This window comes from Stomoxys calcitrans, chromosome 4 (genome assembly GCF_963082655.1).
Source record: "Stomoxys calcitrans chromosome 4, idStoCalc2.1, whole genome shotgun sequence".
NCBI lineage: Eukaryota > Metazoa > Arthropoda > Insecta > Diptera > Muscidae > Stomoxys > Stomoxys calcitrans.
In genome coordinates, this window is record NC_081555.1 from 8,607,719 (window position 1) to 8,624,762 (window position 17,044).

A 17,044-nucleotide genomic window follows, 5' to 3' on the forward strand; every position below is an offset into this window, starting at 1 on the left:
AGGCTCATTGAAAAGAAATCAAAGTAGAAATTTTTAAGCAGATTTCTTTTGTCAAACCGATCTCGAGAGCAACACGAGCCGCCACATACTCTTAAGGCGAAAAAATTGCAAACAATTAAAAAAAAAAAACATGTAGCAAATTATTAACCCTCTTCAATATGAACAGCAATAAACCTTAAAATTTAAACAAAAACCAAGATCTTCATATGAGATCCCTTATGACCTTTTGAATTATTTTCATCATTCGCCATTTCATATCTACGGCCGCTATACTCAAATGCTTGATTTGTCTATTAACCTTTAAATATTGCAAAAAAGGATATCATTCAACAAAAGTGGTCTCTTACAAATACCTGCCCTTACTCTTGGAAAGGAGATCCCACCATGAATTGGGCATGCACCCGCATTTTAGTTAATTAACTCATTTGGATTCTTTGCCTTTTTCTCTGCAGTGGAAAATAATCCCTCAAAAAATGTACTTCCTCCCACAAAAATGTACAAAAAGGAAAAACCCTATCTCCCTTCTACCCTTGCTCTGTCTTATTTTCCCATAGCAGTATAGCCCTACCTCTATTCGGCAACATTAATTGATTTGTCTGAATGGGCCATGACCACCATCAGTATAAATTGCGAAAAAGCGAAAAAGAAAAACTCAAACGGCGCCGCTCAAAACTTTGACTTGGAGTGAATGGCCAAAATGTATTCACATTTAACATAATCATTATGAAAATTACAACCCTTTTTGGGAGTTTTTTCCTTGTTTTTGTTGTTGATTCCCGAAAAATTGTTAACCAAAAACTCTTGAAAATTATTTGAATCGTTCTTCTTCAATGAAAATGCTACCCTGCATCTCCTCGGACGCCCTTATAGAGTCACAAAATTTTGCTAAAAAGATAAAACCACAAATATTTCATTTGTATCCAAGGAGGGAGGAGAAAACATTCACAAAAAACCAAAACTGTCGAAAGTTCGAATGATAGATTTTTATCATTTAATTAAATAAAGGCCAAAAAGGGACAAAAGCATAAAAACCACAAAATAAATGAGAAATAGGGAATTTCTAAGGGAAAAAGCTTTAAAGTTTGTCAAAAAGCTTATGATGAAGGAATAAACTAGTAAAAAGCTTTAAAAAGAGTTTCATGAAAGTGAAGAGCAAGCACTTGAGATTTTAGTGAGGTTTAATAAGTTCCCTAAATCTTTTTATACAAAAAACTTGTTTAAAAAAGCTTTTGGATATCAGCTTTTAGAGTTAAAAAGCTTACTTTGACTTTTCCTTCAGTTTACTAACTATTGGCTTTCTATACTCTAGAGTAAAAACAAAAATTTTCAAAAGCTTATGCTTTGTATGCTAGCACCAAGATTTCTGTTGCACTAAAATACAAAAAAGTATATATAAAAGCTTAAAGCTTTGTATGCAAGAAACTGAGAAAACAAAACTATTAGACAAATTTGTGAGAAACTTAAAAACTTTTTCTTAAGAAAATTAAGCTTTCAGAAGCTTTTCCATGTTCTATTTGACAAATTTTTTGCTACATATATACAATTTAGCGATAACTATTGTCTTTTTTAAACAATAAAATATTAAATATTAAAGTTTTTTGCTGAAAGCTTTCTACAACAGCTTTCTACAACATAGAATTCTAAAAGCTTTTTTTTGGTTTTTGAAATCAAGAACAACTTTGCCACAATTTTGAAAAATTTTCAGATGTAGTGGATAACAGAGAGTTCAAAAAGCTTTTTTATCGGTTATTTAAACAAGCGAAAATTGTCAAAACATTTCCTTAAATATTGAAAAATTATCAAAATCAAAGGCTCATATCTTAAAACGCTTAAAAATATAAGCTTACAAATAAAACAATTGTCTTAATTTTTTGTAAAGAGCTTTAAGCTTTTAGTCTGTTAAGCTTCTTACTGAAAGCTTTCTATAACCGAGAGTTCTAAAACCATTTTATAGGTTAATAATCCACAGAAAAGTTTTGAAGAATTTCGTTAAATTTTGAAAAATTATCAGATTAAAAGCTCAGCTATAAAGGCTTTAAGAAGCTCTAAATTTTTTAGCAAAAATTTTTCGATGCTGGTTAAATATATAAACTTAAAAATATAACAATTGTCTTAATTTTTTGCAAAGAGCTTTGAGCTTTTAGTTTGTTAAGCTTCTTACTGAAAGCTTTCTATAACCGAGAGTTCTAAAACCATTTTATGGGTTAATAAACCACAAAAATGTTTTGAAGAATTTCGAACAATTTTCAAAAATTATCAGAATAAAAGCTCAGCTATAAATCCTTTAAAAAGCTCTAAGGTTTCGTTGGTTTTGTGTACTTTTTTAAAATTTTTTTAGCAAAAGCTATTCGATGCTGGTTTCCTGGTCAAGTCCAATTTTCTTCCTAAGCGTTTTTTAACCATTTGAAATTTTGTCCATTTCTTTAAAGCTGTATTTCTCAATATTTCGTGTACAATTTAACTTTGTGTTGTTTCTTTGTTGTTGTGGTGACTTCGTTTTGTCATCGCTGTTCCCTTTTTGAAAATTCAAAGATTTTCAAGTCGCCTGCCATATAAATCCTTTAAATTTCCTTGTGTCTTCAATCATGGAAGGGAAGGTGGTTGTCCATATTCTGTGTTTGATTTCTCTACCATCACCTAGGGTCGTTACAATAGCACTTGGCAAAATTCTCACGTGGCTAAAAATTCCAACAAGTGCTGGACTCGAAAAAAAACAACACAAAAGAAGCAAGTAAGCAACATCCTTACTTTGCTTTACCAACAAACTACCCAGCAACAAAAAGGACTCCAAATCTCTGTAGGAGAAAAAATCTTTACCTTTTTCACAAGACTAACGTAGCAAATTAAATATTTATTTAATAAATACTTTAAGGTCTGTGACTATAACAAAAAAAAAGGGTTTAGAGAAAATCCTAGCCTTGGTAATTATGAATTATTAAATACAAATAATAATCGATTTTCAAGTATTTGGAAAACACTTTAGACAATCACAACAACAGAGAGAAGGACTCTTGGGCCAACCAGGAGAGGGAGAAAGGCAAAACAACCCTTGTTGGCAATGTTCTTTTTTATGAATTAAAATTCATGGCTTGCTGGAAGTATAAAATATTGGCATATTTCTTACTTACCAAAGGATGTTTATGGTGCTGATGATGAGTTGATGACAAATATAAGCCAAAGGCAATGAATGAATTGTATTTCGCGTCTTCTTTGCCTTTTAAAACTTGCAAGGGAGGTAGCGAGGCAAAACAAAAACAAAGATATTATCAACAATTCTCATCTCTTAACCAAGTTTTTCTAGGCAGAGTGAGTAGACTTTGGGTTTGAGTTCTTAAGGTGGCTTGCAAATAATCCTGCCATGCGTTTGTTTGTGTCGAAGTTCTATTGATGACTACACCAAGGACATTGAGTTTAGAGTTAAGGCAACGTTGTCGTTCCGTTGTTTTGTCTGCTGTGATGGCTTTTGCTGTATGATAGCGTTGACGACTTTGTCGCTGTCTGGCAGAAATGGATTTTTAATACGACCACAGCCATACAGCCATGTAGACGGACGATGGCCTTACTTTAACCAGTCAACCATGCTCCAAATGCCACATTATAAGCAGCCGAAGAGGCAGCAGTCTCAGGATAGCAGCAGCTTATTGCCACATGGCTTTGTTTCCCTTTCGTTGGCCATATCTTCATGATGTTCATGATTTCTTTTGAGTTTTGCTTTAAAAATAGCCTTTGGCTATACGCTATTTTTTTCTCTACCTCCTTGATGGGACTGCAACAAGCGTCCATCATTTGATTTCAAAGTCGATCAGGCTTAATCACCGGATTACATGATTTGTTCTCCGCTAAAACTTGAAGAGAATAGCAACTCTTTTTGTATGATATACTATTTGCGTCCTGCTTAAAGACGTTTGTTTGGCCTGTCATTCTTAAAATCGATTTTTATTTTGCTTTTGACAGAGTTTGAGGCATTGGAAATTATGATGATATGAACTTTTGCAATTAATTTTTTGTTTTGAAATTTTAAGGTTTTTCTTTTTTTTGCCATCAAGCCTTCCTTGTGTTGATTTAATCGAAAGCTTATTACTTCCGTTAGAATAAAAACTTTAAGCAAATAAAACCCAAAAAATATTGCAGACTAATTTGTTAGTTACCAAAATAAAAGGAAACCAAACTTTGTTGGATATGCATACATATACTAACTTTATAAGGTCCTTGCTTTGCTTTCCTCAATCCTAAATAACTTTTGGTTTTTTTTTGGCAATTTCTCCCCCTAAAAACCCAGGAATACAACATTAATAGTTCGAAATGCTTATCGATACAAAACAAAAATAAAACATTTAAATCCTTTGCTAGGACTCACTTCTTTTTGTGTGTTTGTATTGGGAGGGCGTTATAACAACATCAAAAGTTGTAATGTATTAATTTGGCCAAATTTGGCCCGTAATGACTTTAAAAGTAAAATTAATGAGGGTTCCCCTTTTTGCCTTGGCCAAAAAAAGGAAACTATTTGGAAAACCCCCATTTAACCCTTTCTCTATTGTAGAGAAAAAACTTTCATGTGAGCAGCACAATTGTTTTAGAAAAATTATAAGTTTTTAAATGTGTAAAGAGCATCGAGTGTTGGATAGATATTCCAAGAAAAGATATACAGGAAACCGTTTTGGGCAAAAAATAAAAGTTGGTGGTCAAAAACTTTGCTAAATGGTGTGGAGGAAAATTGGGAAAAAGGTTAATTGCTTACCAAAGGAATCTCTTAATATTTATGGCAAATTGTTTGGTAAGATAAGCTCAAATTAGAATAGGTTATAATTTAAACGAGTTTAGAGAGAGAAAAGATACAAAACTTAGTTAAAAATACTAGGTACATAAATTCTAGTAAGAAATTAAAAAAAAGGAAAATTAAAAAAAAAACAACTAAAGCAAAAAATTATTCTGCACTTACCTCAATTGAGACCAAGAATTAAAGCATATTCTTGGAAAATTGATTCTACAAGTTGTAGCATACTTTTGGGATCAGCATTTAAAAGTGACTGCTATTTAAAATTTAGTTGCTTAGGAAATTTTTCAATAATGAAAATACTTTACTTTAATTGGCTATGACAGAATATTTGTTCCACTAGCCGAACGTAGAATAGCGTTCCAAGCGCCTCGATCTTCTGCGCTCATTCTAAAATCTCTGACACCAAAGTTCGAGGTGTCTCCCACAACTTGATTTCTGGTCTTCCCGTCTTTTGGTCTTTAAAATTTTGTAAAAATTGTACCATACATTTAGCGTCAATAGTTAAGTGTGGACTTTAGTTTATATTTAATTTGTTTGGGAAATATTGGAACACTTTTCTCAAAGAGGCAGAAGCACTATGGTTATATTAAAAAAAAAAATTAATATTTTCATTAAAATTCCGACCTAGCCTGATAAAAATCGGAATTTATGCCAAAAATTAAGGCATGCTTTTGGGGTATAAAATTGATAAAAGCTCAAGTTTTATAAATTTTAACAAAAAAATCAAAGTCATACTTTATGGTGACATTTTTAACAATTTAGAAATTAAAATTTCATTCTTTCCCCATAAACATTTTAATGAAGACAAAAAATTAAGGCATGTTTTTGGTGAAGTTTAAAATTTTTTAAAAACTATAGCATACTTTTAGGATCTATATTTATGTGTGAACTTAATTTAAACTTTGTTTGTGAAATATTAGACCACTTTTCTCAAAGTGCAAGAAACACTATGATTATATTTTATAACAAAAAAATTAAAAATTTAAATTGGAATTACGCCATGGCCTGATAAACATCTGAATTTATACCAAAACTTAAGACATGTTTTTGGGGAAGATTAAAATTATACCATACTTTTTGGATAAACTTTATGGTGTGATCTTAGTTTTAACTAAATTTTTTTGGACACTATTTTCCAAAATTTACAGAATTCCTATGATTGTAGTATCACAATGAAAAATTAAAGCATGCTTGATGAAGGCATTTCTTAAATTAAAGCATATTTAGTGGAGAAAGTTTTAAAAATTAAATCATACCACCTATATTTTTATATTAAGCATTTCATGTTACGGTGAAATCCATGTCGATGCTTAGTTTACTAACCAACAAATAATCGTCAACATGAATGTAAAGTGCGGCATATGTAAGAGAATACCCTATTTCACCAATAAACCGCTTACTTCGACTGTTGCAGTCATACTGGTGCTGTTGTCGTGTACGTTGAGGCATTCATTCACGTTCACACCTTTTTTGTATAGCTTTACAATTTAAGCAATTTTTTTTACGTAAGAACCACAGCTAAGAAATGTATTGATTATTGATTTTGGATAACCATTGATATATGCTGACGCAGCTAATATGTATAAATTCGATGGAATTTCTCCACCACAACTCATTGCATGAAGCAATCTTGTTGTTTGCAATACGACTTTCATCAGCACCAGTAAAGTAACAGCAATGGTCTGATTAATTAAAAAATTTTTTAGTTCGTCTACACTTCTGTATACCAAAGCTCGGTCTACCAGTGAGAAAGGGGGTAATGTGTTTGATTTCTCCCAGAGACTTTAGTCTTTCACTACTGTGGGGTTACAACAGTGAATAATTGTGAGTGCTACAATCTAACCTATATTTCCTTGTACTTATAAACACTATTTTAATGAAAACCTTTGTCCCATTTCCCCATATTTTTAACTTTAGGTTCATAAAATTTATTATTATGTTAAAAAAATATTTTATAAATTTCAATTTTGAACTAAAAATAATTTCTTTTCCTCCTATATATCAATTACAGAGAGCTACCTTGGCTGAAAAGGAAGTCAACACTCTGAAAGAGCAACTGTCCACCAATACCCCCAATACCGATACCAACAGCGAAGGTGACAACAATCTGGATTTGTCAATTTCCACCTCCACAGCAGCTAACATCACTAATACCACGAATAGCGGTGAAGCGGCAGAAGCCAGCGACAACAATACAGCATCGGCCACCGATATCCCACCAAATAATCGCCTGACGCCCTCCTCATTCGATAGCCACAATACGAAATTACTAAACAGTGTGGCTGCAGCCATAACACTGCATCAGAACGGTGGTAATCTGTTGGCTACAACACCTTCACCATCGCCACCCCTCTCCGATAGCGGCAGCAGTCAGCAACAATTGAACGGCTGCTTAAATCCCAAATTGTTCTTCAATCACGCCCAACAAGTTATGATGATGGAAGCTGCTGCCGCAGCAGCGGCCGCCGCCGCTGCAGCAGTGCAACAGCAACAATCGCCCATGCATTCGCCACAACCTGCTGACGCTAACACAACACACAATGCACAGGACTCAAGTGCTGAGGAAATGCAACAACCCACCAACAACAACAAAACAATGGAACACAAAGATAATGCATCATCATCATCGTCATTAGATAAGGCCTCAAGTGATACTCAACAACTGCAGCAGCATTCACCGGAAAAAGACAACATTAATAACAGCCCCCGCCATCGATCTACTGGCTTGGTGGAGGAGGAGGACGATGACGAAGACGAGGAAGCTAATGCGGAGCAGGCCAGTGATTGTGCTTCGATAAATAATAATAACATTAACAACAACAACAACAAAAATATCAATAGTTTTAATAGTGATAATAAACATAGTTTAAATGCCAGTTGTGCGGAAACGGAAATGCTAAAACACAAGACAAAGACAACCACCAGCACCACCGTCGCCGCCAGCACCCATGCCACAGAGGATGCAAACTCAGAAGATTTAGAGAGTAGAGGGCCTCTATTGGAACCCAAACACTCTGATTTTGTAGCTGCCAAAGAGAAAGAGGTAAGTGAAAAAATTGTTTAAACAAAAATATCAACATAATTAAATAGAGTATACATTTGGGGATGAATTAAAAAAATACCAAAAATCAGAAAAATTATACCATTTGCAACCTACTTCCATTTTGCGTAATCTTCTGAAAATCACTGCATAATTTGAGGATGACAGATAGCAGATAGCATACCCTGAGGGCGTTTTGGATATATTAAAACTTTGTACAAACGTACAAAACAATTTTCACATAATTACACATGCTTGTTCCGGTTTTTGAATTCACAAAAAGCAAAAAATTGATTTGCAAATGTTTTTTGTTAACCTTTTACCTATGAAATGACTTGGGCATCTTCTTACTAAATACAAATTCGATTAAAGTATGAATCGAATCTTTTATACGGCAGGGTATGGAAGAACTAAGGCATAGCAAAGCTTTCGTTTTGCGTTTTTGAAAATCGAAACAGATATGATTTTTAAATCATAAATCCCAAAGCTACTTTTTAGCTTTTAGCATAACAATAATTATTGATCTTCCCTTATAATTCATTTACGTTTCAAATCATTTTAAGCTACAAAGTATGATTTAGGATCACCAATAACAAGTTAGACAAATATACACTTTTGACCTCCATTGTACTATCGACGACAATATTAATTTTAATGTATACTCATGGGTTTAATAAGGCCGTTTTAAATTCCACGTACACCAGAAGCGTATTTTTCTTAGATCCATTAAATTGTAATGGTTTTTGATGTAAAGCTAAGCAATTTTACCTTATAACTCACTTTTTGTTTAGCTATATTGAGAATAAAAGCATATTTAAGTGTAAATAAAAACTTATATAACTCATTACATGCTTTTAGGTACTAAACAAATTTCTGTACTATTTACCAACGTACTCCGACTTAGTCTTAATTCTTTAATTTGATTTTCAATCCAAACTAATTCAATAGAACACGCTTATTAACCCAAAAACTTTATAAAATGTTTACTTTAGAGTTCGAAGCATACTTTTAGTCGCTTTTTTTAGTATAAATCGAAAACCATTTTACTACTTTTCTGTTTTTTTTTTCTTGACGTAGCTAACTTATCATCCTTCATCACAATTTATCATTTCCTTATTAAGAAAAAAACTCAATCACTTATTTACTTTAACTTGTATCATTGTTTATTCATTTCAAGCTATCTTAATCATAGTATAAACAAAAATTTCGACCCAAAAAACAGCGACCAAAAGAAATCTGGTATCTTATACTCTATCTGCAACAAATTTTGAAATTGATATGATTTCCAAAACGTGTTGGCTGTTATCTCTCTTGAGGGGTTTCGTAAGCATAAAGCAACAAAAGGTGCCAAAAAGTACTTGAGCATCACTTACACACCAAACCTCACCCTCCATCTAATGAAATTTTCTGCTCACCCTTCTTAAGCTTAAACAATAATTAAATGAATAGGCCATGAAATGCTAGAACAAAGTTAAATAAACAGTCTATGACGGACCGCAGACAGTTTTAATGCCAAAAGAGACGTTATATCTTTATGCTTAGCGATGGACAGACATTCAATGCTACGCACAATTGAAGGTGGCCCAAAGTGTGATTTTTTTCTTCTTACAGGCCCCCATAAGAAAACTGCCGCAAAAAGGATGCCTTTTTGAAAATTCAACAGTACCGCTTTTTTTCCTTAGTTAGCTAACCTAAGGGATACTGAGTGAAGATACTTTTTCTTGCCTTTTTCCTTTTGTATTTTTGGGTTTTTGCTGGGTCGCCAAAGGGGAAGGAAATTGTTTGCTTTTCCTGTTTGTTGGTTCATTGTAATGTTTTAAGGATTTCTTGTATTACAAAAAATAAACAAACAAACAAACCAAAAATTCGGGGGAAAATCATCAACCAGGACTTTTGACATTTTTCCCTTTTTTTGTTGGGAAAAACTTTAACTCAAGACTTTCTGACATTGTCATGTATTGACAAAGTAATTTTTTACGCCTTCAATTGTTTGTCGTTCTTTAGCAGTTTTTTGGGCATTTGAACCCTTTTATGAGACTTTTAACTTTATTTTGGCAAATTTTCAGAGCTAAATAACTGATTTTGAACAAATAAAAGTCATATCAAAGTTTGATGTCTCATTTTCCTCAATTTGACCTTTTCATACCAAGTGAGATAGCTGTCACTTGCTTTTGTACGATGTTTCCCTTTTATCTTTTGTAAAAGCTATTCATGTTATTTGACCTTGTAAACATTTACAAATATATCATTGATCTCGAAGTTGAAAGGGAATAACATAATTTATTACAAAAAATTCCTGAGATCTTTAAGATCCTCAACTCTTTCTTTCAATTCCCCTAACGAGAGCTTTGTTTTTTCTCTTTGTTGATTCCTACATCTGTCGTTTTGATTGTTTTCTCCCATGGCACATGTGTTGCTGGCATTTTTTGGTGGAGTTTTTGTTTTATCTTCGACTAGTGCATTGTTTTTAGATGTGGACTTAAGATGTTTGCTTTATAATTACATATGTTGTTCTTTGTCATTAATATCATTTAAGCTAAATGGCATTTTACAAAGAATAATGGAAGGGAATGGGAAATGAATTGCTGTACTCAAGCTTATAAAAAACACTCAATATTTTTTTTTTTATAAATTTAAGCCAAATTTTGAAGAAATTTTAAACATTTGACCTTTGAAGCATAAATGTTGGGTATAATTTGCACTTGAATTTTATTTGTATGGGTTTTTTTTTAACATCTAATCCCATCTTTGGAGCAACTTTTAGATAACTTAAGTTAAAAAAACTATCTTTGGATATGTTTTAAATTTAAAACATACTTTTAGGGTAAATATATATGGCAGTTATAATTTTAATTTACATTTATCGTCATGATTAAGAAAAGAGCATATAATAGAAAGTTGAAGACATATTCTGCACTAATTTGTAAAATATATAAAAGTTAATTCATATTTTAAAGCTCATTGATTGTCATACTTTTATGCTTAAAATTCACAATACCAATGAAGTATTGTAAATTTTCAATTGGAATGACATTTATATGAAAAAGATTTAGACATATATAATATAATACGAAAAGTTCTCTTTCTGATCTTAACTTTAAATTATAGCCAGCTTAAAATTTTCTCAAAAAATAGAGCATACCATTAAGAAATTTAAATATGTTGTCAAAGTGAAGGCATACTTTTGGGAACAGTATTTAACTGGGAACTTTATTTAAATTTTGACAGAAAATCTGAATGATTAAATATATTTCAATTATTTTTTTTTTTTGGAAAATAGTTATATAATAAAAATAACAATTAATTAACAAGAAATTTAAAAGAAAAATGTTAAATAAAATAATATGAATTTTGATTTTGACAGTTTTTATTTTATAAAACTTTTTCGCTGTTTTTAATTATTTTGTTTTTTTTATTGTTATTTTTTATTTATTTACAAAATTAAATATTATATTAAAATAATGGTATTAAATGGTATAATTGAGGGTCAAATAGAAAAGTTTTTTTTTACCAATTTATTATTATTATTTTTGATTTGACTAAAGTATTCTATTTTTTTTTTGTTAAAATATAAAGCATACATTTGGGAAATTTAAATAATATGTAAAAGTAAAGGTATACTTTTGGGAGCAGTTATTTTTAACCGGAAATCTTATTTAAATTTAATGTTTAGAAAGTTCTTATCAAGTAGACAGAAAATCCTTATGATAAATTAAATAAAACGATATTAATTGTGATTTTAACAACTTTTATTTTTTTGTTCAATATTCCCGCTGTTTGTTTTCTTTTTTTGTTTTAATTTTTTTATTAATATTTTTGCTAAATAATTCATTCTAATTTAAGATTTTTTTATTATTTGAATTATTCTATATATTTTTTGTTGTTATTTGTTTTACTAACTATAATCAAAATCCCCAAAAAATCCCATTTCCGTTGTATTATTTTCAATACATTTGTCACATTATAACAAATTGTAATCTATATCAAAAAAAAAGAACCAAACATATACAAAAGGAAGGGGGCAGCTTGAAAATGTAGTATGCCCGTGCCAATTTCTTTCGGTATAATTTATTAAAAAAAAAAAAAAAATCCAACAATAACAAAAGTCATAATACAATATTCAATATTGTTTTAATTTCACATATGAGTTAAATTGGTTGTCGTTTCATTTTCGGTGTGCTGTGTGACAAAGTGATAAGTCATCAGTCACCATCGAACCATAATAAAAATGAGAGGAGGGGACAATTTTCTCCTTCCCCTTGTCGCAACTATACCAAAACCCCCGGCAACTACAATATTTGACAAAAAAAAAACGAAACACATGTACACTATATATTATATATATTAACAAAAAAAAAATATATATGCTTTTCTATTATTGTTATATGGGTACACTGTTGTGGTTGTTTTATCTGATGCAAACCTAAAGGGAAAGGGAGGGAATATTATGTTAATTTGATAACTATTTAAAATCTATAGCATGAAAACAACACCACAAATATCAACCAAAAACAAAACACACAAACACAAAATAATATTCAAAAATTAAAAACGATAAATTTCTAAACAAACAAAAAGAAGTAATTTAAGCATTTGTTTTAGTGATAAAACCAAAGCAGCAAAACCTAATACCACGAAATTAATAATTTGAGGTTCTAATATTATAGCAATCGCTCAACCAACCACGGCCATTGAAAGGAAGTCATGCCACCATTTAGCATTTTAGTTGATATCGTTTGATTTATAATTAATACATGGTTTTTAGAAAAACCCCAAACCATAAAGCCCACACATTATTACTCAAATGAAAAAAACAAAAACGCTTGGTAGTACATATGGATGGAAAAAAATACTGACAGAACTCAAAACTCTAGCAAACTTTAGCTAATTTTTCAAATTCTCTATTTTCTGTTATTATTAATATGTGATAATCCATTCTAAACCATAGAAGTCAAAAAGCCCTCATAGTTGGCCAACAAAAAAAGTCTAAGAAAAAAATCATAATATTGCCTGGTCGAACGGAACGGAAGGACAGACAGAGCATCTTTGTCATTCCTTAGGGGTTTTTGTTGCCTGCCAATGCACATCTTTAGAGACGCATAACAAATATGCAACATATGCGACCATAAAATTTAATGTCTCTAAATGCATTTCGAAGAGCCAATGCTGCAGTCAGCCAGTCAGCAAAAGCATCCCTGTACCTCGGTCTCTCTGTCTCTGCCTCTTGCTCTGTCTGCATGTCTGTCTGCCTGTCTCGAAATGAGGCATATTTTATACTTTTCAATCGCTTGGGCAGACAGTGTAAAATAATTTCGGTTTGGTTTCTTTTAATTTTTTATAGATGAAAACTGTTCATAATTTTTGAATTTTAACCAGACACAATTTGGATTATTTGACAAGTTTGTTTTCTTTACTAAAATCATTATTTACTTTATGACTGTGCGCGTATGCAATGCTAAAGTGGCTGCGCTTTCTGCCTTACTATAAGGCTCAAAGTATTTATATGTTTGTGTGTGTGTGTGTGTATTTGTTTTTGTTTTTGGGTTGGAACATGATAAATCTGTTCAAATGTTTTCAAGTGACACTCTCCAATATTTTTCTTTTAAAGTTGAAATGTGCAAAAAATCAACCCGTTCACCTTCGCCTCCCTTCCCCATCATCCAGTGTGTCGAAGCAAATAACCGAAAATGCCCCCAAAGATTTGCAATATTTATTTGCTACATATGTTCATAAATATCATGTAATAAGTTTGGTTTTCTTCATCTAAACGAAAAAATGCTTGGTTAAATCACAAGCATACGTTTATCATAAATGTTGTTTTGGCCACATACAATTGAGAGGCTAGATATGGGAAATTAATAATAATTGAGACAAGATAAATTGTGGGAATAAATGAAATATTTAAAGAAGAAAAAAAAACAGAACTGAAAAAATTAAAATAATAACAAAAAAAAAACCAATTTTAATCATAGATTTTTAATTATTCAAATTTGTTTGTCCAAACTGACTAACTAAAGTTGAACAGGATATTCATCTTTTTTCAAAGACGTTTGCTTATTTTAAGACAATACTATAATCGATCAAATTAAATACTAAATTTCCAACAAAAAGTATGTATGACGCAAATGCTTAACCACAATTAACTACTGTTTTTGTATCTTTTGATAATTTTTTGCAGAATTGTTAGCCTTCCTTTAAGTTTAGAATATATTGCCTATTTTTAGGCTTTTTTAATATATCTATAACATATATTTATGGAAAATATATTTAAAATAAGACTTGTAACGGCTATAACTAAATTTATAAGACAAAATATTTGTGCCTTCCTGTTTTTAGATAGTTATAAAACAGATGTATATTCTGTTTATAACTATCTTTTTCAAAAATCTTTGGCTACCTTAAGGCAATTTAAAAATTGTATGAAATAAATGATTAAATTCCAAACAAATGGTGAATATGAATGAAATATACTGCTGTTTTTGCATCTTTGCACAATTTTTGCAGATTTGTTAGTCGCCCCAGTAACCTAATTAGTAGGGTGCTTGGATTACCAGTGCAGGGGTCGTGGGTTCGATTCCCGCAAGAAGCCGTGGTCTGTCGCTACTGTGGTATCACAATGGACTTAAAATTGTCTAAGTGAGTCTGTTAAGGACTGCCACTCTTACCTTACCTAACTTAGTCTATCTTTAGGCTTTGAATATATTGCCTATTTTTAGGCTTTACTACATATATGTCATAACAAATATGAAAAATTAAACATACAGTCATTTAAACTAGTAATTTTAGAAAAATAAATGTTTTTTTGTGTTTTGAGATAATATTTAATGGGTTTATTGTCTACTTATAGGTATACTTTACCACTTGTAAAACTTAAAACTAGACTTTAGACACTCACAAACAAATAATAGCTTACTTTTAAAACAGCTTTCTTTTAATTTTCAAAAAAAGGGTCGCACTAATATTTTTATTTATAAAAATTTTATAAGTTTTTATAAAAAAAAAATATTGGCTACTTTTAGGTCTTTTTAATTATTCTACCCCCATTAAACGCACGACTACACGATAAGAAATTTCCACCCTTACCAAATATCCCAGGCATTTATAAAGAAATCGAAGCCTACTTTTAGGTTTGCACAGTTTTTTTTCTAATACTGCGAAAAAAATTGCATTTCCTTGCCTTTTATCCCTTTTTTGTCTGCTCACCCAGCTCTTTTCTACCTGTATTTAACCTTTCTTTCATGAATATCTACTGCTGCTGCTGCTATGTTTTGTATGCAGGTGTTCTCTCTTCTATTTGAAAATTTCTTTTGAAATTCGTTTTCTATAGATCAGCATCAACATCATTATTATTATCGTCATACTCATTTGGGGCTCATCATTAACAACATTTTTTCGATGATGTTGCTCTGATGTCTTCTTTTCAAAACAAGCTTTTTTACTTCTTGGGTATTGAATTCGGTACTGGTTCTCGTTTTTTTACAGCTCTTTTTTTTTGTTGACTGGTGTTTTTGTTTTGCCTCTCATGTTGTTGTTGTTATTTGAAAATCCATTAAAAAGCTATTTGGTAAACATGAATAAATACATGAATGTTAATATACCATATTGGAGCAGCAGCAGCTAGCTGCAGTTTCTTTTTTTCGCAATTTTTGCCATTGAGTGGGAGGAGATGGAGATTTGGTTTCAATAGCACCCAACAGCGTATAACGATTTTGTCCTATTGTGGCTTGGCTTGTTGTGCCACCATGAGAAGTGCATCAACTTTGGGTAAACATTAATATGCCATTGAATGATTGCAAATATTGTTCAGAGGAGTCTTCGTTGCTTACATTTGTGCATTGAGGGATATCGTTATTGTTTGTGCTTGAAAATAATAAAGGGGGGAAATAGGCTTACAATAGATAAAATGACAAATTTTCCCTTGCTACCAGATAATAAAATGCGGTAGGCTGGTTTAATGTTTGCTTAAATAATACTGGAAATCAATTTCTATTATTAGTCTTTAGCATAGAGAAACACAAAGGAAGAGTAACAGAGAGAGAGAGAGAATAAAAAATTTGTAAATAATGGTTTTGTAATAATTTATTAAGCTTTTAGGTTTATTAAAATTTTTTTAAGGACTAAATATGAAAAGGAATTGAAATTATAGATAACCATTGGAATTGAAAAATATAACTAATTTGTGGCCTACTTCAGGGAGTTTAAAAGGATTTAAAATAAATTTCAGCTACCTGGCTGTGCATATACTTAAGTTTTGAGAAACTTGTTACTTTATTACTATTTTGTTAAAGGCTGTATATGAATCCAAGTTAAAATTATTGGTAATCATGGGAATCGATAAATATCACTAGTTTGTGGCCTACTTTAGGGAGTTTAAAAGAATTTCAAATAAAATTTAGCTGCCTTACTGTACACATGCTTATGTACTGAGGATTTTTTAAGAATATTGTACTTGTTTCATAAAATAAGCAGATTTTTTTACCTATGACAAAACTATTGCATATTTTTAGGGTGTACTTTTAAAATTTTAAGATTTTCTGTTATAATAATAACATTATTTTTTGGATTTTAGTGACAGTTTAATTACTTTTGGGAATTTTTCAAAAAAAACTAATGCTTTTTTAAACTCTAAAAATCATAGCCTATTTTATGGGATATATGTATTAACTTCCATAACTATCTTTGTAACAGGTAATTGCATATTTTTAGGGTTAAAATTTATAAAAATATTTTTGCAACTCTATAAAAACGTATTGCTTACTACAAGTCATATATATATATAGTAGGCAATACTATTATTTTGTTTTTAAAAAAATATTTTCATACTTTTAGGTTTAAAACTCGTTAAAAATGCATTGCCTACTTTGGGGCATTTATACCAAACTGCTATTGCTTGCCTTTTAAATAGATCTTTCGCATCTTGTAGGAAAAAATTTTTAAATAATTGTGTCCTGCATCAAGGCATATACGCCTAAATAGCAATTGCTTTCTTTTAAGTACATGATTCTCATACTTTTGGGGTAAAATTTGTTAAATTCAAGTTTGCAGCACTACAAGGTATAATGAAAATTATATATCCTTAATTTTTGTATTTTTTTTTTAGAACTATTGTTTGAAATTTTTTCTAAAGTTTTTCCTGATTTTTAATTTTTTCTAAACAACCATTGGTTACAATTTACATTAATTTTATTGTTTCTTTTTTTGTAAGTTATAGTTCATCACTTTTGGTG

At 30.9% G+C, this 17,044-nt stretch overlaps 1 protein-coding gene across 2 annotated transcripts in view; it reads left to right on the top strand.

Moving 5' to 3' along the window:
• Window positions 1-17,044, top strand: part of LOC106081202 (homeobox protein cut) — a 130,080-nt gene that overhangs the window by 71,154 nt on the left and 41,882 nt on the right. For both annotated transcript variants that reach the window (XM_013243006.2, XM_013243007.2), the window contains exon 2: window positions 6,789-7,820. In XM_013243006.2, coding sequence (XP_013098460.2) covers window positions 6,789-7,820 — 1,032 coding nt within the window. The remainder of the gene's footprint in view (window positions 1-6,788; window positions 7,821-17,044) is intronic.